At 43.2% G+C, this 20,718-nt stretch overlaps 2 protein-coding genes across 4 annotated transcripts; one reads left to right on the forward strand and one right to left on the reverse strand.

The window, feature by feature from the left end:
• The first annotated feature begins 938 nt into the window (after positions 1–938).
• LOC121935394 (galanin peptides-like) lies at positions 939–7,524 on the forward strand. 3 transcript variants are annotated; one of them, XM_042476864.1, is made up of 5 exons: positions 939–1,019; positions 2,326–2,380; positions 4,683–4,808; positions 4,902–4,976; positions 7,009–7,524. In XM_042476864.1, the coding sequence occupies exons 1-5, from the start codon at positions 939–941 to the stop codon at positions 7,059–7,061; spliced, it is 390 nt and encodes a 129-aa protein (XP_042332798.1). In that variant the 3' UTR covers positions 7,062–7,524. The 3 variants fall into 3 exon arrangements, with proteins under 3 accessions (XP_042332798.1, XP_042332796.1, XP_042332797.1); XM_042476862.1 differs by having other exon boundaries at positions 4,719–4,808; XM_042476863.1 differs by lacking the exons at positions 939–1,019; positions 2,326–2,380 and adding an exon at positions 3,106–3,191.
• A 4,006-nt stretch (positions 7,525–11,530) lies between these two features.
• Positions 11,531–14,955, reverse strand: PTH2 (parathyroid hormone 2). Its single transcript, XM_042473777.1, has 3 exons — positions 14,886–14,955; positions 14,626–14,740; positions 11,531–11,939 (listed from the first exon to the last, which is right to left on the reverse strand). Exons 1-3 carry the CDS (start codon positions 14,953–14,955, stop codon positions 11,531–11,533), a joined length of 594 nt encoding a protein of 197 aa, XP_042329711.1.
• Between the last annotated feature and the right edge of the window lie 5,763 nt (positions 14,956–20,718).

A 20,718-nucleotide genomic window follows, 5' to 3' on the forward strand; every position in this document is an offset into this window, starting at 1 on the left:
TAATATTTTAAATGTTGTAGTCACAGCAACTGATTACTGTATATGCCCATGTATAAGTCTAGAAATTTTAGTCAAAACGTGATCCAAAAAACCTGAGTCGACTTATCCAAGGGCCAATGTAAGTACTGTACTTTAACTCTTATTTATTTCATTCCCTGGTGAAAGGCAAGAGTTTAATCTGTCCTGGAAGCTGTAATTTTGTAAGTTCTTTGGCATTGTTTTTCTTTGCCTCATCCTTTACTTCATCCTTTACATCCTCTGTTACATGCCCCAAGGTTTTACCCTCGACTTATCTACAGGTCATATCAAAATCCATAATTCTGGACCCAAAACCTGCCCTTGACTTATACATGAGGTCAACTTATAGTTGAGTACATATGGTTAGTAAAAAAGAAAAGAAAAGAATAGAAACTGAAAAAAAGAAAGGAAAATAGCAAGGAGAAGGAAAGGGAGAAAGGAGCATATTTATGCTCACTTGCACCATCTGACTGCCTGACTATCAGAACTGCAGTGGGAGGAACCTATCACACGTGAATCAATAGTGGAAAAGCAGCGTAACTGGGAGACATTGACGGGGTTGACACATCAATGAAAAGGAGCACTCCAGGAAGGCTTGGAAGCAGCAGCAGCTACAGGATAGAAACGGCATCGTATAATAAGGTATGATCACAGACTCTATTATTTCACTGTAATTCTGCTTTGGCAGTCTTCTGTGATAAAGTCCTAGGTGCTTGAAAAATCTGTTTGACTAGACAGCACCAATAGGAGACATTGTATAAAAGCACCAATGCTTCTATTATATGACTTTAGCCTCTCAGAAAGTTATGTCTGTCTCTGTCCTGTTTTCCTGGATAGATAGAGAATGAGATTTAGCATGAGGGGATGGTGGAATTGGACACAAGGAACTCTTTTTTAGTTTCTACTCTTTCTTGCATTAGATGTGGAGCTCTCGGGCCATGTTCTGTCTCTCTTTGATCCTCTGTGGACTGCTTGGGGAATGCTTTGGAATTGCACTTGCGGTGAGTTAGATCAACCACTCCAGACCTATCCTGTCAAACCTTCTTGCTAAACAGACATCAGGGTCTCTGCACTTTCCATCCTCATTGCTTATGGTGCAGTCTGGTCTGCAGATGCAGAAGAAACAGTTGTAGAAACACCATGTCTGATCACAGGTGAAAGATTCCAATAGTGCATGCTTTTAATTGGAACACTAATTGTGAAGAATTTACTTATGAGTAAATTCATGCTTGATTCTGAATAGAATCTGCTCGTTGTGAATAGAATATTGCTCTACAGAAGATTCTCTTAAAGTCAGTATCTAGTAAATCTCTCCCAATAATGGACCAAGTCGCCTTTTCTTTCCTATGACACTAGGGAGACTTTGTGTACATGTACAAACACACACACACACACACACACACACACACACACACACACACACACAAGGTTAGTAAATTAGAGGGAAGGGGTGAAGAGAGGAAAACCAGTAAAACTAAGACTTATAACATAATCTCATGTAAATCTCAAGAACAAAGCTACATCCAGAACTGAAGGGGTAGAAAATTACTTTCAAACCAGGAATGATTCTCTGCAATACTGATCCCATTTTAAGAAAATGAGAGATGAAGGGGGGATTATAAAATCTATTAAAGAGAGGAAGTTTATATGTCTGATAGATACTGAGTGATAGCCTGGTGTCCAGTTCTGTACATGCTGTATTTCAAGGGAGGTCCCTTCAAGTCAGGCCATTCCACTTTAATTTCGTATGTTGTGCTTTCTGCTTACTGAAATAAATTACTGGGATCACCCAGTTTGTTAAAGCAGTGGAAACCTCCAAGTGGCTGTAGCACCTCTTATTATTCCTTACCATATTGGGAAGGGCAAAACTCCATCTCCACCTCTCCTCTCCATACGAGTACAGATTCCTTCCTCAGCTAAAGGAGAGCAAAATACTTTGAAATGTGTTTTCAGGGACTCATCCAGCTGAGAATCTGGAAATGCAGAGGACAGGCTGTGGCAGTCCTAGTTGATCTGTGCCTATTGGAAGTGATGGCATATACTGTATATGTAGGTCAGACTAGATTAGTGCTTCTTGAATTGTTTGGTGTTGGGGATCATATTTCTCCCCCAATGTGTCAGGGATCATACAATGGGAGTTATGCTTACTGTCTACAACTGTTTCTTTCTTTCCTGAAAACTCCCCAGGCACTGGCAGCTGATCATAGCCTGGCACCAGTCCATGGCCTACCACCTTGAGTAGCACTGGTCTAAGTGATGATGGCAAAACCCTAACTTACTACAACATTCCTATTTTTGCTTCCATAGCCCAAGGACAAGCGTGGCTGGACCCTGAACAGTGCTGGCTATCTGCTGGGACCCCGTAAGTTAACTCAAGTTTTGGGTGACATAAGAAAGATAACAGCCAAAATGTAAAGCAGGGGCGGGCAACTTGTGGCCTCCAGGCATTTTGGACAGCCACTCCCATCAGCCCTAGCTGGTGATGAGGAATAATTGTGGTCCAACAACATCTGGGGAATTTTATATCCTCCATCTCTCAAAAATCATTTTAAAGGCTAAACGTACACTTACTGAAGAGCATGTCCCAATTCATAAAGTGGGAGTTCTAAGCAGGATTGTAAGATTGTGCTGTAAGAGATCTGCTACTTTGTCAGACATGGACAGTGATAACCTCCATATGCTGTTGAACAGCAGCACTCATAATCCCTCACCACTGGCTTTTCAGGTTGTGGTCCAAATACGAGGTACCAATAGCTTTCATGGGATACCCACCACTTTTCTGGTGGTGGAAGAAAGTAGATGATAGCCATAACTGCTTTTGGAGAACACATACATTTTGATGGTCCCATTGTGTTCTGCTCAAGTAACTTTTTACAATCCTTCCTGGTACTTCAGAAACTTGCAAAATCTGTCTGACTACTAGAAATGGAATGTGGAGAAAGAAAGCCAATGTGTACACTACATGCAACTATGCTCATCCATAACATGCATTGAATTTTTATATTCATTTCTATAGCTGTGATGAGAAGCTGTGGCCCTCCAGAAATTGCTGGACTGCAGCTCCTGTCGACCCTGACCATAGTGAGGGATGCTGGAAGTTGCAGAGGCCAGAAATAGCTGGAGGGCCAGTGCTGGTTACCTCTGTTGCACAAGTAATCCAACCAGCATTGCAGGTTAAATTTTCACAAGAATTACTATTCCACAGAATAATCAATAATTCTTGTATTATTTGTTTGTAGCACATTGCTGGCCTAAGGTGGGAGGGGAGTGCAACCCATGGGCCTAGGGTTGCCATCCCTGAGCGCCTCCAAACCGGGAAAAATGTAGGACATGGTTTTAAAATGTGGGATCTTTTTTTTTTTAATTTCCTTGCCAGGAAATTAAAAAAAAAAGTCCTACATTTTAAAACCTTGTCCAAGGCCTCCCTGGGGCCTGGGAGACAGCGTCAAGGCAGTAGGCAGGCAGCCACCCACCTCCGCCTCAGCCTCCTCCTCTGCCTCCACCTCCCGGGCCCAAGAAAGTGCCCAGCACGGAGGCACGCCAGGCAGAGGAGGCGGTGGGTGGTTGCCTGCCAGTGCCTGCTGGTCTGGCGCGCGTGCGCGTGCGCAAGGAGCACTAAGACAGGCAGGCACCTCTGCCTCCTCCTCCGCTTGGCGTGGCCAGCAACGGAGGAGGAGGAGAAGGAGGTGCGCCTCCTGCGCGCACCTGTGCCCCCTTCCCCACCTCCCTGCCCCCCTCCTCCGCCTCCCCCCGCACACCGCCTCCTCCTTCGCCTCCTCCTTTGCTTCCTCCACAAGGCTTGGAATGGAGGAGGAGGTGGGTGGCGTGGCCACGCAGGGAGGCAGGGGAAGGTGGGTTGGTGCCGTGCGGGCCCCGAACCGGGGGCTGGGGGCCAAACCGGACCGGGATCGGGAGGGGGCCCCCAAAAGCGGGTTTGTCATGGGGGCCGCCGGGTTATGGCATCCCTACATGGGCCACATGTGCCCCCCAGGGCCATTTTTATAGCCCCCAGGGACTCTCAGTCAAGATTTTATTTTTGCAAAAAAAAAAAATGTTTTTGTTCCAGAATGCCACCAAATTCACTCTAGTGGCATGAATGGCATTCCCACCACATTTGGAGACCCCCTGCACCCCCAGGGGTAAAAAACAAATTTAGCAAAATTTTGCAAAAATTTATTTTGCCCCAAATGTCCTCCAGGGGACCTTGGGTGCATTCTCACCATATCTTGTAATCTTCCTTGTTGAATTTAGGCCTAGGAGAGGCCTTCTTTGAAGCAAAAAATGAATAGAAAGTGAATTTTGCTCACTTCCAGTAGTTAAAAAAAATGCTTTTTCTGGGCCTAAAATGGTTCAGGACACCCTCAAATCATAGTGAAAATGCCTCCCTTCCTGCCTTGAAGGCCTTTGGGGAAAATAAGTTTTGATTTTCTTTTTGTAGGTGCAATGGAGGAGTGTGGCCTTCCATGATCTCCTGGGAGGCTAATGCATCCCCCTGGGCTTCCACAGTTTCCCACATAAGGGAAAAGAAAACATTCTTTTCAAACTAATGAACATTTCTTGTCTGGTCTCTTAGGGGTTGTAATTATTATGTGCCACCAGGCAAACCAGGAAATTATTTTGTATCCTTGCTGTAATTTGTCTTCTTTTTTATTTAACTGCTGCAGCACTTCTCCCCTTCTACTCTCCTGTTCCCAAAGCAGATGCCCACCAGACTTTGCCTGATAAAGGAGGCCTGGCTGGTAAGCGAGATACCATGGAGGACTTGTATTCTCTAGGACAAGATCCCTATGGTGAGTAAGTGCCTCTGCCTGATTGTTCTGTCCTGGCCCTGTGTTCTGCATTCCTTTGCTCTGACCCCTTCATCTGTTTCCTCTGTGTTTCAGGGCATGCTATGCACCCTGGAGAGGACAGCAACCTCCAAAGTATGATGGATTTTCTCTCCTACCTAAACCTTCGAGGTGAGTTTAGAGGGCAGTATCTTTGCTAAAAGAACAATGTGTATGCACATACCTACATATGGACAGAAAGATGAGAAACCTCTGGACTTCTGCTCCTTCTCAAAGAGGAGGTACCACATCTCCACAAGAAAGCATATGTATTGCATGCAAAAGGTTGCAGATTCAGCCCCCACCATCTCCAGTTAGTTAGGAGTTCATAGAATAAGTTGATGGCTAACACCCTCTACCAATCAAAGTAGGTAATACTGAAATAGATGGACTGGAGAGCAAAGCTTCAATGCATTATTTGTTTGGGCTACAACCTTCAGACTCCCCCCATACAGTATGGAAGTTATAGTCCCCAAAGTATATTTTCCAAGCTATACTTAGGAATATGTTTGTGCCAGGAAATTTTCACATGATCTGTTTTAATATCTAATCCTGTTCAGTTGTGCTAAATAATGCTCTGAAGTTAGTAAAAGCAGCTTCCAACATCACAGTGATGCCCTTTATTGGTATAAGCAATCATTTGGACAAAAGTGATGGAACCACCTCTTTGCATCTTCCTTTATCTTTATCAGGGCCTCCCCTTCACAGGCTGTCTGGAATTCTGTTAGAGACATACACATCTTTATGTCATGCTATGTATGCAGGGCCATAAAGTCACCATTGCACAACAGACACATTCTGCTGATAACGGTGGAAGTGGAGTAATCAGACAGCATGTTCATCTGTGCCTTTTCTTTGCAAGTTGTGCATTGTGCAGTTCATGTTATGCACGTAATCCTATATTTTGCATTGTGGTTGTGCATCGTGTATTGTGCATTGTGCATTGCGTAACGACACTTCATCACTGATATGTGTTGCACAATGTTGCTATTCTGCATGGGGGTTGAGTAGTGCTCATGTAGTGTATAACTGCATGTGGATATTTACACTCCTTTGAGAGGATGTGCGATTGAAGCAGCCTGTGTCATTTGCATGGTTTCTTCCTTGCAAGTCTCCAACCGTCTTTCAATCCAGATAAATATATGATAATTTCAGCTGAGTGAGAGAGAGAATGAATGAATCTGGACAGGGAAGTGGGAAGAGGGAAGAAGAAACATGAAAAGGTGTGGGACAAATGGGCACAAATTGCCAGTCTGGAGAAGTCTTGGAACATAGGAAGCTGCCCAATACAAATTTTAGATTATCAATCAACACCTGACAATAGCTTTCCAGGAACCTTCCAGCTTCACTCTTTCCTGCATTGGAGTGGGTAAAACAAACCAGAAATCAAAAACTTGGTGTGAACACATGTGAACCTGAGTTTTTGATTTGTCATTCTCAAAGAAGTTATATCATATATGATAAAAGAGATCCAGTGTGGTGTAGTGGTTTGAGCATTAGACTATGGACTTTATCATACATGAGGAATTTCTCTTAATTTCGAATGAAAAGAAAGTGGGGCCAGAACACATTCACGTGAATTCGCTAGCTCAGCAAATTTACGTGAATGCGAATTGTGTTCGAACTGGCTTCCCATTGCCTGAAAATAGCATGCCATTGCCCGAATTTGCGTGTGGTAGTCTATCACGCAATAACGTTATTGCATGATAGACGACCCATGATTACATTCGGATTGCCATTCGATTATACTACCAATTTCCCTTGTCTGATAAAGTCCTATGACTTTGGAAACCAGGGTTTGAATCCCTGCCACTTCAAAGATAATACTTCTTGGATGTGTGAGGATATGGTTTCGGTGGGGTAACCCCTGCATAGCGTAGTAGTTTGAGTCTTGGCCTAAAACTCTGAAGACCAAGGTTTGGTTCTCTGCTTGGCCTTGAAACCCACTGGGTGACCTTAAGCAAGTCACACTCTCTCAGCCTTGGTGGAAGGCAGTGGCAAACCTCTGAACCAATCTTGCCAAGAAAAACCCATGATAGGTTTCCAACCCCATGTTTTCCTTGGGCATGTGGTATGACCACACTTCATATAGGCAAAATATATGTAAAAGAAAAAAGAACTGGCAGGGATAAGAACTTAAAAATGCTTGTGTTTCTTTTTACAGACCAAAGAGCTGTTTCACGCCTGGCCTTTCCAGAAGAGTCAATGCAAAAGTAGTGGCCTCTGACCTGTGCTTGCTAGTACCACAGTTCCTCTTTTTTCTCCCCTTATCTCTTCTGTGTCTCTGTCTCTCACTCTCTCTCTCTCTGCCTTCTTTTATTCCGACACATTCCTGGGTTAATATATGCTGCTGCCCAACCCTTCAACACTCACTAGAGACTGCTCTACCTCCTGTGCACTTGGCAAAACTGTTGTCCACTTTCATCCCCCACCCCATGCCTTCACTCCTTCTCAAATTTATACTCTTTCAGGGAAAAGTTACTTTTTTGGAGAACAGATTCCCCTGCTGAAGCAGTCTCTTTATCCCTTGCTGCAACATTTTCACTTAAGTAAACTAATTTCCTCCTGTCTGTGGTATGCAGAAACTAGAACTTGGGGCTTCACTTGTGCCTCAGAAACTCAAATGTGGGAGAAGCCTTGTAGACTGACTGAATAAACTTTTCTAAATTGCTTGTCTCCAGTACTGATGTATTTGAATGATTAACAGTTGTAGGGAGCAAGATGGAATCAGATGCACCATGTTTAGAATTCTTAACCATTATGGCTCTGGGAGTTGTAGTAATTTTTCCAACCGCTTGACTCTTGTTCAGAGATCTATGCGTGTGCAAAGTCTTTTGCCTCATTTTTCAAAGACGGATTATCAACAATGCTTATTCTCTCTCCCTGTTATTACACTCCAGTGCATCTTATGTCATCTGCATTGACTACTACATGCTTGGATTTGGATGACAGGCGCTTGTTCTTAAAAAGAGGGGATGTATATGTTTTGAGTGTGAAGTCACGACAACATTTGCAAAGTGTTGCTCTCTTGCCATACCATGCCTGTAAGCCTTTCTGGGAGCAGCCATAGTTTAGGAGTAAACCTTATGCTTTATGAACGGAAAGCCCCACTTTTAATTGCTGGTGTCTCCATTTGGATGGATCAGGTACCAACTGATGGGAATTACTTTGGCTGAGACTCCGGAGAGCTGTTGCCAGAGTGTACAGTGCTTGGCTTGATGGACAAATAGTCTGATCTGGTATAAGACCTATGCCCATAATGCTTGCACTCACTTGATTAACCAAGCAACTTTGGAGAAGTTACTTATTTAGACTACAACACCCTAAATCCCCCTGGCTGGGATATTCTGAGAATTGTAGTACAAAAATAATTTGTCTAAGCCTGGAAAACACACAGAAAAATATACACACTGCCCTGCTGAAGTGGTCTCTTTACCCCTTGCTGCAACACTTTCACTTAATTCCCCCCCCTGCTTATGGTATGGAGAGATTTGTGGCTGAGATTGTGCCTCAGAAACTCAAAAGCGGGAGAAGTCTTGTAGACTGACTAAATAAACTTTTCTAAACTGCTTGTCTCCTGTATTGTTATGTCTGAATGATAACAGTTGTAGGGAGCAAAATGGAGTCAGGTATAGCATATTTAGAATTTTCAACCAGAGAGCTTCATTTCATCACCAAACAACAAACCCCACAATTCCACAGGATGCAGTCAAGGCAGTGAAAATAGGGTCATAGTGCTATAATTGTGCAGTGTGAAAGGGCCCCGAAGTAGCATCAGTGACAATAATTTCTTGGTTTCTTTAAGGCAGGAACTGGCTAAGGAAAACAATAACATAAGCTTTGTATGCTTGTGTCCTTTTAATTGAGAATTGCTGTACAGAAATTAGCAGGTAAAGTTTTTCTGGCAATATTGTGTAGCCAAATGCATTTGCCTTGGTGCAGATCAACACTGGAAACCTTATATATTTATTTAGTACCTCTACAGACCACCTTTCTCTACCCAAAACTCAAGTCTGCATACATGGTTTATCCCTGCTCACACTAATTTTACACTCACAACAACCCTGTTAAGTAAGTTAGGCTGAGAAAATAATCAGACGGAGAGGCAGTAATAGTCTTCAAGGCTGTGAGGGGATTTGAACCTGGATCTTACATGTCAGATTTTATCACATGGGGTAGAATCGAGGGGTTTAAACTGTCGTTATCCTGGGAAAGTCACATGATCTCATGAAGATTTTCACACACCGTGATTAAAGAAGACTTATCCTGGGAACAACCAAGTAATAACCAGCAACAAATCATTCATGGGCTCTAGCACCCTCCGACACTACAGAAAATTGCAATAAACTAATGTGTTTCACATACTCCAAGATGGACTCTGAACATGAGATGTTGCTCACCCCTGCCTTAACTAATACCCACTAGATCTTTGTAGGCAACTGTGGCGCGTTACAGCCCGTCCAAAACCGGGCGGTCTGCCGTCGCCCGTCATTAGCTGTGCCGAGAAGCCCCAGCGGCCAAACCGCGAGGCTTCCCGGAGCAGCTAAAAAGAAGTGCTGAAATGGCACATCTTCTTCGGACCTGGAAATGGCGCCGCAAGACACAAGCCGTGCACTCGCGGCATCACTTCCATTGCGCGACGTCTGGACGCTGTGCATCCGAGACGTCAAAATGGCCCCCGTGTGGATGGGGGCCGCCATTTAGTACACGCTCCGCGCGTACTAGGATCAGGGGCCATGAGGAAGGTAAGACCCTTCCTAACCCTAGCATGCCCCTTCCTAACCCTAGTACTTGCAGAGCGCGACTTTGTGCGCGTCTGTAACACGCCAATGTGTATAATATAGACAGCATGGAATTGCTAACAGAAATACAGTATTCTGTGCAGGAATCAGCTGAAGTTTCTTATGGAAGGAATTAAATTGTGTGTGTGCACGCGCACCTTCAAGTTTCCTGTCATCTTATGGCAACCTCATGAATTTCTTAGGGTTTTCTTAGATAAGGAATCCTCAGAGATGGTTTTGGCAGTTCCTTCCTCTGAAATATAGCCTACAGCCTCTGGTATTCCTTGGCAGTCTGCAACCTAGCCATTGCTGCCATTTCAGCTGCTGTAAATACTTTAGTTGCAGTGGCTGCTTCAAAATAGCAGGAGGATCTGGTCCATTAGCCTGTCTTCTAGAGTGTCCAAATGGCTAGAGGTTAGAGAGGCACTAGCTCTCACTTGCTTTTCCCCTTCAGCACGCTGCTTCTGAACTAAAGGGAATGATATATCCATCATTCCTTGTAGTTTCAGTTTTTAGGCTGTAAGGACTTGTTTGAGCTCAGCCCAGAAAAAAATGTGCAGATAGTTTGAATTAAAGAGGGCAAGCATAATATGTTCAAAACACTCTGGTCCCCTGGAGCATATTGCCTCACTAGCTGTTGTTTCTAGACACTTCAAGGGCAGCCGAAACAAAAACATGTTACAACTACCTCGGAGGATTCAACCATGACATGTCTTCCACCTTGGGGTCTGAGCAATTAAAACATATTTATTTGAAAAAGTCCCCATTGCTGTTCACATTGTGAGGGAATAAGAATTTTTGCCAGCATCTGAGTTAAAGAGAAAGTGCCTGAGAGCATGCAATAATGTCTTTTGTATACAGGATAACCTTAGGACCAGGAGGCTGTTGTTGTGAGGAGGCGGACAGGCAGAAAGCTGTTGGGAGGTGTAGATTTAGTCCCTGGCTATATCCACACTACAAAAATAATCCAGGTAGACACTGGTTTAACTGCCATGACTCAATGCTATGAGATTCTGGAGTTTGTAGTTTTGTGAGATGTTGAGGCTCATCTGTCAGAGAGCTCTGGTGCCACAACAAACAACAAATCCCAAGATTCCACAGTAGTGAGCCATGGCAGTTAAAGTGGTGTCAACCTAGATTATTTCTGCAGTGCGGACGTAGCCTGGGTCCCTGGTTATCTGTTACCTTGATCCAGCTGGTGGAATATAAGTCTCCACTACTGTAAACATGCTATTGTTAGAGTGGGTGGAGGTGCCTCCCTTGTCCTGACTTTGTTCCCAGGGCACAAGAGCAGCCAGGTGTTTTTTTAGGTGTAGTTGCATCTGCACTGCAGAATTAATGCAGTTTGTCACCACTTTAACTATCATGACTCAGTGCTGTGGAATCCTGGAATTTGTTGGTTGTTGTGGCACCAGAGCTCTCTGACAGGAAAGGCTACATATTTCACAAAACTACAAATCCTAAAATACCATAGCATTGAGCCGTGGCAGTTAAAGTGCAGTAGAGATACAGCTTGCAACTCCATTCTTCTCTTTTGGTGCAGGGCTATGCTCAATTGTATTCCATTTGCTGCTGCTGCTTCATTAAGTACTCAATGGCAGCAAAAAATACCTGGTTCAGGTATGACTAGAAAATGCAACCATGCCTGGAAGCTCTCTGGCTGTTCTTGCTCACAAAATGACTGATGTACAGGGAGGTTCTAGATACCTCCTTGTGAAATGTCACTGAAGTATGTAAACTTGGATCTAGGGCTATAGATTATATAGGATCCTACCTGGCCAATATGTTATTGATGAATACATTTAATATACTTCTTAAAGGGTTCCTGTGAGTAGTGCCACACAGCTAACTTGATTCTCATGCCGCTTGCCATTGCTTCACCCCTTGCCAATTCACGGCTCTATCTTAATCAGAGTTCACCACCAAAAATTTTTGCATATAGGAGTTGAGCCACTTCTGCCTTTCCATAGCTGTCAACATTTTGCTTTTCTCCCGGAAAGCTGCATCATCTCCTACCACAATACTTCGCTTCCCACCCCAGCCTGGAACCCAGCCTGCTGGGTACAGAACCACCTTTTGGCCCCCAGGAGATGCACCTTCCTCTCTCTCTGGGTCCCATAGGTGGGACTTCCTGTTTTGCCCATCATCTTTGTTGTCCTCCTCTTGGGGTGCCGAAACATCAGAAGACATCCACTTGAGGCTCCAGTCACGCAGAGTGATGGAAGGGATGCGGATATTCCAGGGAAAGAGGGAGACTTTGAGGTCATCACTGTCCCTTGGTGGAATATACTGGGATGCTTCACGTTTCCAAAGCCTGATGGGAGAGAAAGTATGGAGAAGATCTGGTGGGTTCAAACAGAGCAGAATTCAATTCTGAGGGAGCTAGAGAAGAAGGTTTTCCAGATTTTGTCTAAGCAAATACCCTTAAGGGTTTGAACACACAGTACAGGAGGCCCTCCATATCCACAGATTCTTTATTCAGAGATTCAAGCATCCACAGCTTGAAAATATATATACAGTGGTACCCCGGGATACGAAATACCCAGGTTACGAAATTTCCGGGATATGAAAAAAATCCCATTGGAAATAATTGTTCCGGGTTACGAATGTTTTTTCGGGTTACGAAAAATTTTTTTGGTGCTTTTCGGCGCTTTTTCGCACGAAACGCAGCTTTTCCCCATTAGCGCCTATGGCAATTCGGCTTACAAAGGCTTTTCGGGTTACGAAAGCGGCCGCGGAACGAATTAATTTCGTAACCCGAGGGAGCAGTGTATAAAAAAACCCATATACAGTGGTACCCCGGGATACGAATTACCCAGCTTACGAATTTTTCGGGATACGAAAAAATCCCATAGGGATTTATTGTTTCGGCTTACGAAGGTTTTTTCGGGTTACGAAAAAACCCCGGCGCTGTTTTAAATGGAAAGGCCGCCACCGGAGGGCAGCAGAGAGCTATTTTTTCCATTAGCGCCTATGGCAATTCGGCTTACGAAGGTTTTTCGGGTTACGAAATTAGCCGCGGAACGAATTAATTTCGTAACCCGAGGTACCACTGTAAATTCCAATAAGTAAACCTTGATTTTGCCATTTTATATGAGGGAAACCATTTCCCTATGCTATTATATACAATGGGTCTTGAGCATCCACAAATTTTGGTCTCTATATAGGTCCTGAAACCAAATACCAGGGGATACCAATGGCCCATTTTAATGTATTACACAGTTACACAACATTTGTTACATTTTTAAATTTTTTCTGCCATTAAACGTGAAGTGGTCACTGTTTCTTGGTAGGGATCAATAAAGCTCTGTAGCTGATGCAGAACAATAGAAGTTTAACTACAGTCCTCCCTCCATTCTCGTGGTCTTCGGATCCGCATCTCTCGCTTTTGCGTGATGGACAAACGGAAGGATAATAAATGGGGCACATGCTCACGCCCCCTGCACCCCCACGTCTATATTCAAGCCAATGGGTCTTGAACATAGGCAAAACTCCATTTTCACGAGGGGGTCCGGAACAGATCCCCCGTGAAAAAGGAGGGGCGACTATATTGGACAAAAAATTTGAAGAAGAAAACCATCTGTGAATCACCCTACTCTGAAGGTTCTTCCCACAAAAATGTGCACACAGCAGTTGGCTTTGGGGAGGTGTTGGCCAACATGGTGGCTGCAAGGAAGAGGGGAAGAGAAGCAGAATCACACCCACTCCCACCATGTGACTGCCTGAGAAGTCGAATTGCAATGGAAGGGACCTGTCACACAAAGGCAGTAATGGAATAACACCAAGACTGAGAGCTTGTTGATGGGCTTTGCCTGTCAGTAAAAAGGTGCACTATAGTAACAAATGGAACCAGGCAAAGACACTTTTATCCTGTTAAAATTCCACTTGTTAGCCTCATACGATAAGGTCATCAGTGCTCTACAGTGTACATTCAAGTCAGTCCACTAGAGTGTACACCATGCTGGCTTTCTTAGCAGTGATAGGAACTACCTAATTGGAATCAAAACTCTGGAATTGTGAATACCAAGTCAATAAACTTAATTAAAAACACATTCAATCAAGTTACCTCTGCTTCTTAAAAAATGTCTAACATCATTGATAATGTAAGTTGATTTTAATTAGTTCCCATCACTGCTCCTTCTAGAGCTATTTTAATTGCTCACCACCAGTATACCTTGTGGTAGCACTAGCTAAGATACCCTGCAAAACGAGAGCGGAAATTTCCATGTTGTAACACAGACTGCGAGCCTCCTTAAACAAATATTTTATTTTGCAAGATGATTTCTTTTGGGAGAGGAAGATTGTAAAATGATGCTGATGCTGATGATGCTGATGTCAGTGTTGGGAAGCAGGACATCCCCAAACAAAACCCAGCAGCATATATTATCTTCATATCTAACCAGGTTAACAACATTTCCCCTTTTCTTTTCCCACATCCTTTTTCTGCCACATATTGTTCTTGCAGGATCTTGTTAAGTTACTTAACTAGCATTTTAACACTATCATACATCTCTCCAAATCATTCTTATGTAAAATCATTCTAGTTTTGGATTGCCAGTTGAAATCTTGAGATGACTTTGTTGTTGTTGTTGTGTGCCTTCAAATCATTTCTGATTTATGGTGACCCTAAGTTGAACCTATCATGGGGTATTCTTGGTAAGATTTGTTCAGAGGGGATTTGTCCTTTCCTTTTTCTGAGGCTGAGAGAGTGTGATGTGCCGAAGACCATATTCTCCAGAGTCATGCTCCATCCAGCACTCAAATCACTATACCATGTTGGCTTGTGATTGTGAAGAAGAAGAAGGAATTTCAGCCTATACAACCAGGTAACAAGCAACATCTGAGAAGTTTCCTATTCCACACAATCATTAAAGGTTAAAAAGCCAGTTTTCAATCTGGCAGCCCAAGTCTGGATGGAAAATAGCTCCTAAAATCAACAGATCTAGAATAGGTAAATCCTGGTAGGAAAGACAAATACCAACACAAAAACTTCCACTTACCTGCCTGAATTACGGAGCTTAGGGAGCAAGGCCCCTGAAGTCAGCAGCCAACTTGAGCTGAGAATGACGATGATGGTCCACAGACCCTTGTGAGTTCCAGTTGTCCACTTCATTGCTGTTGACATCAAGAAGAAAGAGGGGAAGAAACTTGTCCTGGAAAAGACCCAATGTTGGCTCGTTCAGGACATGTCTACATATAACATTCTCCCTCCTTGCTTAAGGGTACTTCCCTGATTTTGCTATAGCCACTGGATTCTTACCTAGGTATGTTGCTGATACAGCCCAGGTTTCTTGTTGCCAAGTTCTGTTGTCTCCTTCAGCTCCCTGCATCAGGGGGATTTATAGCCCCTCTGTCTTTATTTGTGATGCAAGCAACAAGACCTGCACTGGAACTATATGGAGGCGTTGAGGTCCAGATCAATGGGAAGGCAAGTCAGCATCATCTTGAAGAAGGAAAAGATGGAATGGATCAGATGGCTATAGATTGCCCCATGTCATTCTGATAAAGAAAATAATGAGGCAGATTAAGGACAGACTGTGTGTGTGTGTGTGTGTGTGTGTGTGTGTGTGTGTGTATGGCTGATAGGTCTGTCAGTGAGTATCAGAGAAAAATATGAAAAGTGTGAAAGTGTATAAAAAGTGTGAAAAGAAAGGTTAGATGATGAAATATGGAAGTGAACAGAAGAATAGACATCTATGGTTTGATGGATGGACAGACAGATGGGCACTGAAAGATGGATAAATCCCTATAAAATAGAACAAAAGATAAAGGAGGGAGGGAGGGAGGAAGGAAGGAAGGAAGTTGGTTAGTTCTGTAAAATAAAGACTGCCTTGAAACTAAGAGAAAGCAAACATTCTAATAAATACAACAATATTAATAAAAAGTATTGAATACTAGAAAAGTGCATCTGAGGAGATGAGTTGCCCCTGCCACAAGTGTAGCTGTACCTTTGTTGTTGTGTGCCTTCCAGTCATTTATGACTTATGACAATCCTAAGGCGACCCTACCATGCATTTTTCTTGGTAAGATTTGTTTAGAGACTCAGAGGCTTTTCTGAAGCTGAGAGAGCATGATTTGTCCAAGATCACCCAGTACTTGTTCCTTACATGCCAATAAAATGGTACTGGCCCATGGAAACTGATGCCACTATACCTTTTTCTATGTATAATGACCCAAGACCAATTGCTGTTTTCACTGTATCAGATTAGCATGGCTACTTGTCTGGAATTTGTTACTGTCCATCCCATACAGATGTCACAGTTCCAGGATACTATCTGTATCATCCTGCCACGTTATAAGGAAGATTTTCCTTTGTGTGAGACATGGATGTATGGCAGAAGAACCTGTGATGAAATAATTACCTTTTAATTCTGGTCCCCAGGATATCCTGAGACAAATAAATCCCATTGTGAGCCCCTCCAATGCACAATACCAACAAGCCACAAACATGGAACAAAAATCTACCCAGAAGAAGAGCAAATGACATTGTCTGCATTTTTTTTGCATCATCACTTTTAATAACACCCTCAATTCATCACCAGTTGTTATTATTGTTGTTGTTGTTATTGTGGTGCGTCTTCAAATAGTTTGTGACTTATGACAACCCTAAGGTAGGATTTCATGGGGTTTTCTTGGCAAGATTTGTCCAGAGGAGGTTTGCCATTGCTTTCCCCTGTGTATGAGAGAGTGTGACTTGCCTAAGGTGGGCTTCATGTCAGAGTGGGATTTGAACCTTGGTCTCCAGAGTCATAGTCCAACATTCAAACCACTATACCACACAGGCTCCTGAAACAATCATTTTGTCCAGCTTCATGGCAGTAGGGTAAAGGGCCTGCATAAAGAAAAAAACAGACAAATACAGGTCAGATAGGAATGGTTAAAATGCAAAGAAATGGTGACGTACAGATAACTTAGTGAGGTTAAAAGGCCATTGGAAGCATAGACAGAAAGGAACAAGAGCGCAGAAGTCAGAATGAAAAGTACGAAGGCTGTAAAAGTTTGTGTATATGCGTGGAAGGAGGAGATGGCCCGAATGTTAACAAGCAGTGGAAATTAGATTGCTCTTTTCCATCTTGTTTCTCATTATTAAACAATGGCTATCGGATTCCCCTCGACCCTGATTGAAAGGTCTTGGCAGACACCGTCACTAATGAAAACCTCTAGCGCAATGCAGAGTGATTCACCGCATAGTTGTCAATGGAGGGTGGGCGGCTGGGTGGTCTCACTTCTCTCCAGGACTCATTAACACTGACTTTGTTAGTAGGCACACACTAACAAGCCACCATTGATACAACCATAGCTTGGGCAGGAAGTTGAAACTTTCTCTCTGGCAGTTGAAAAAACATATCCTATACCATCATAGTGTCAGTTTTTGATGAGGTAAGTGAATCTAAAAAATACAAACCCCAAACCAGGATCAGACATACGAACAGCCTTCCATATGTTCCAGATTAAATATTATCCATATATCCAGGGAGCACATGGAGTTGGGGTGTTGATGGCCTTTGAAGTCTCTTTCAAATCCAGGATTCTATGATAACACAAGACATGTTGATAAGAGTTGGGAACAGTTACATTTTGAACCTCCAAATCTACAACTTCATGCCCTCCAAGATTTCACATATGAAAACCAGGGCATATGTGGTGAAGGAACATGAGAGTGTGGTCAGGATGGAAAAAATCACTATTGGAAAGAACTATCTAGTTCTATCTAGTTCTCCCCCATATGAATATGACCTCTTTCCAAGGTGCTTTCTGCACCGCCATTTGGGACGTCCTCCGGACGTCCCATTTTAAAAAAGGGGCGTCTCTTATAGACGCCCCTGGGCCTAGTACGGACTCCGTCCGTACAAGATGGCGCCGGCCCTTCTACATGGCCGGCGCCATCTTTGCGTATCGGACGCTGAGCGTCCGTACGCGTCGCGCCGCTTGTGACGTAGCGAGCGCGCCCCTGGCGCCTCGCTACGTCGCAAACACGACGGAAAAAAGAAGCTCCATTTTGGAGCTTCTTTTTCGGTCTGCACGGGAGTCGGGCCGTGTGAAGGCTCCGGCTCCCCCGCGGACCTACTGGCGGCGGCGGCGGTCTGTACCCCGCCCTAGTTTCTACAGGTCATCAAGACCTCTTAAAAACACACCTGATGCTTAATAAAACTCCATATTCTGCACAACAGCTGTAGGGTATGCTAACATTACCCAGTAGATTTCGATGGCTGAGCAGGGAATTGAATCCTGCTTTCCAGAGTTGTAGTCCAGCACTCAAACCACTACACCATGCTGGTTCCTATATGCAGGTTAGGGAGGGGAACGTAGAAATATCAGCCAGAGAGCTGTTGGGCCTCAACAAACTATACATTCCAGGATTCCATAGAATATTGTCAAGGCAGTTAAAGTGGAATATAGAATTACAATTGTGTAGTGTGAATGGGTCCTTGGAGCTTCTTTCCCCAAGCTGGTGGCATCTAGATATGTTTGATTATGACAAACAACTTTCAGCATCCCCAGCCATGATGGCAGAGGATGGTGGGAGTTGTATTCCAATGTATCTAGAGAATGGGGAAGAGAATCCTAGGTGAGAGCTATCTTGGGGTCTTTGTGGGAAATCAAAATGGCAGCTCAGCCTGTGAATTGGGAGTAGTAGGCTAGATTTTTTTAAAGGAACCCAGTGTTGACTTTTGCCCAGGGCTTGCAGCTTTATAAATTGCCCCAAGATGTCTAGCTAAGGTTAGGATCCGGAAGCTGAGGAAGAAGGAGGCACTCCTCTCTGGGAAAGTAAGCCTCTCTGGGAAGATATCTTATGGTTTGGCATAGGGAAAATGAGCTGTCCGAGGTCCCTCTCCCCATTTGAGAGAAAATGACAGTATTTTTAGTTAATCTTTTAATCAGACATTCAGATGGCAACTTCACTGAAAGGAGCAAAGACGGGCGGCAGCATCCCTGAAGATATCAATAGCGACTCAGATGCCAGTGCCTGACCCCAATGCAACTAATTGGGTTTTGGGATCAGATACACAGAGCAAATGCTAAATTACTTTCATAAATTAACGGAACCAGTTACCACCCTCAGAAATGCTGAGATGTCACTGGTACTTGGAGAGTGGGTGCTTGACATATAGCCCAGCACACCCACATCTCCACACACACACACACACACACACACACACACACACACCTTTAAAGAAGAGGAGATCTGAGCAACATTCAAACACACACACAAAAATAAAACTAACAGAGGTCATTTACAGGCAGAAGAAAACTGCTGTCCCTCATTTTAGAATATGGGACATAGCAATAGTGAAACCAACGTGTTAGAGAAGTGCTAGGAAAAAAATAAGTTATATGAGGATTATTTTATAACTAATGCTACAAATAAATACATTTAAAAAAAGAAAACATATTACTGTTTGAAGTCACACACCTCAAGATAATGGACATCTTGCTCTTTCTGTTCAAATATTATTGGCATATGGCTTTTTTGGATTTTCTGATTGTCCCTGTCCCCACTTTATCCTTAACAATAAAGGTGAGTTAAGTGTGAAGTAGGTTAGGGAAGGAAAAGAGTGACAAGCCCCAAGTTCATGCAGTGACTTTCATAGGAGGGTGAGGGTTTGAGCCTGGATCTTCTCAATCTTGCTGGAATACAGCATAACCTTTGAGCACAGCACTAAGCAGAATTTGTTTTATTCATCCAGGTATCTTAATCAGTGTGCTTGGTTCATTATGCTGTTTGACTGTTGATTTTCGTGTGTTTTTAAAGTAATCTAGGACCTTGTATTTATTTTACCATGTCCACATACCCTGCACACTGTATAAAATAAAAGGCACAGCTGTCATACTATATACAATTAAATGGCTCATTGAACTTAATTAAATTAACATAGGACTTAAAATGCAATCCTTTATGTGACTGCTCAAGAGTAAATCCCATTGCCTTTAGTGGAGCATAGCACTGCAAACTTAATTTCCAGATATAAACAAACATACAAATGGCATGGCTGCTATCACCAGTGTTACTAATGTCCTTGTTTGGCAGGGAAACAAGTGCTATTGAACTGAATGGGAATTACTTCAGAGTAAGCATGTTTGATCTCATAAACCAGAGGCACAGTTGTATTAAGTCTTAGCTGCAGCAAAAACAACAGAGAATACTGTGGCATAAAGACTAATATGTTTATAACCTATACAACCCATACAAGAAAATAAAATTGGGTGAATAGTTTCTTAACCATAATACTTGTTTTAATCAGCTAGTATGAAATTTGAGTTATCAGCAGCAGTTAGACAAATGCACTTTCTGATTTATTTCCTCCTTGACCTCACCATATGCAAACAAACCCACCTCCAACCATATGTACTACAAGCATTTGTTTGGTTCATTTTTGAACTCTGATTGTTGGCCCTTTCAAGTCGTTTCTCCTTTAAATTAGCCTTTCTTTTAACTACTGTATTAACCCTGTCCTATCCACCCTTCCCTTCAAAAACACACATTATGCTATTGGTAGACTTGACTATATAACAAGGAGATTCTCAATCTTTGTTAGAGTCTGCTTGTCCTTTTTCAAACATGCAATGGCTAAGGCTGCCACTTTTTGTAATCTGTTTGCTACATTCAGGGTCTGAGTCCCTGTTGGTACTTGGTGAGTGATTCAGGGTGCATCTTTGATATTTTTTAACAGAAATTACCTTTTATTCCCTTCCTAGAGACATGGGCAGGGTTTGTGAGGCCTGTCCGTCCTTCCTTCCTTCCTTCCTTCCTTCCTTCCCTCCCACAGTCTGGAGTGAGGGATAGACCTGTGGGGGCAGGCATACTGGCCTGTTACAGACTGCCAAAATAAAGCTGCTTCGGGTCTCTTTGGAGGTATGCTATTTAAATGATGCATGGGTCCTAAGAGTCCGGAGGTCGCGCCAAAGCCACACTCCATTCCTAAGCACTTGAGTGCAGCTTTGGTGCAGCTTCTGGATTCTTAGGATGCATGCATCATTTAAACAGCATACCTTCAAAGAGACCCGAAGCAGCTTTATTTTGGCAGTCTGTAACAGGCCACTGTTAAGAATTAAGGAGCAAAACATATCTGAATGTAAATTCAATTGCAGGA

The sequence above is a fragment of the Sceloporus undulatus genome, chromosome 6 (assembly GCF_019175285.1).
Source record: "Sceloporus undulatus isolate JIND9_A2432 ecotype Alabama chromosome 6, SceUnd_v1.1, whole genome shotgun sequence".
Taxonomy (NCBI): Eukaryota; Metazoa; Chordata; class Lepidosauria; order Squamata; family Phrynosomatidae; genus Sceloporus; species Sceloporus undulatus.

Bases quoted from the DNA above. Each gene is read 5' to 3' on its own strand.
- LOC121935394 (XM_042476864.1), top strand. From the start codon at position 939: ATGTGGAGCTCTCGGGCCATGTTCTGTCTCTCTTTGATCCTCTGTGGA. The intron at 4,809-4,901 runs GTGAGTAAGTGC...TCTGTGTTTCAG, and splicing joins TCTAGGACAAGATCCCTATG to GGCATGCTATGCACCCTGGA. The intron at 4,977-7,008 runs GTGAGTTTAGAG...TTCTTTTTACAG, and splicing joins CTCCTACCTAAACCTTCGAG to ACCAAAGAGCTGTTTCACGC.
- PTH2 (XM_042473777.1), bottom strand. From the start codon at position 14,955: ATGCAGGGAGCTGAAGGAGACAACAGAACTTGGCAACAAGAAACCTGG. The intron at 14,741-14,885 runs GTAAGAATCCAG...TGATGTCAACAG, and splicing joins TGTATCAGCAACATACCTAG to CAATGAAGTGGACAACTGGA. The intron at 11,940-14,625 runs GTAAGTGGAAGT...CTCTCCCATCAG, and splicing joins AAGCTCCGTAATTCAGGCAG to GCTTTGGAAACGTGAAGCAT.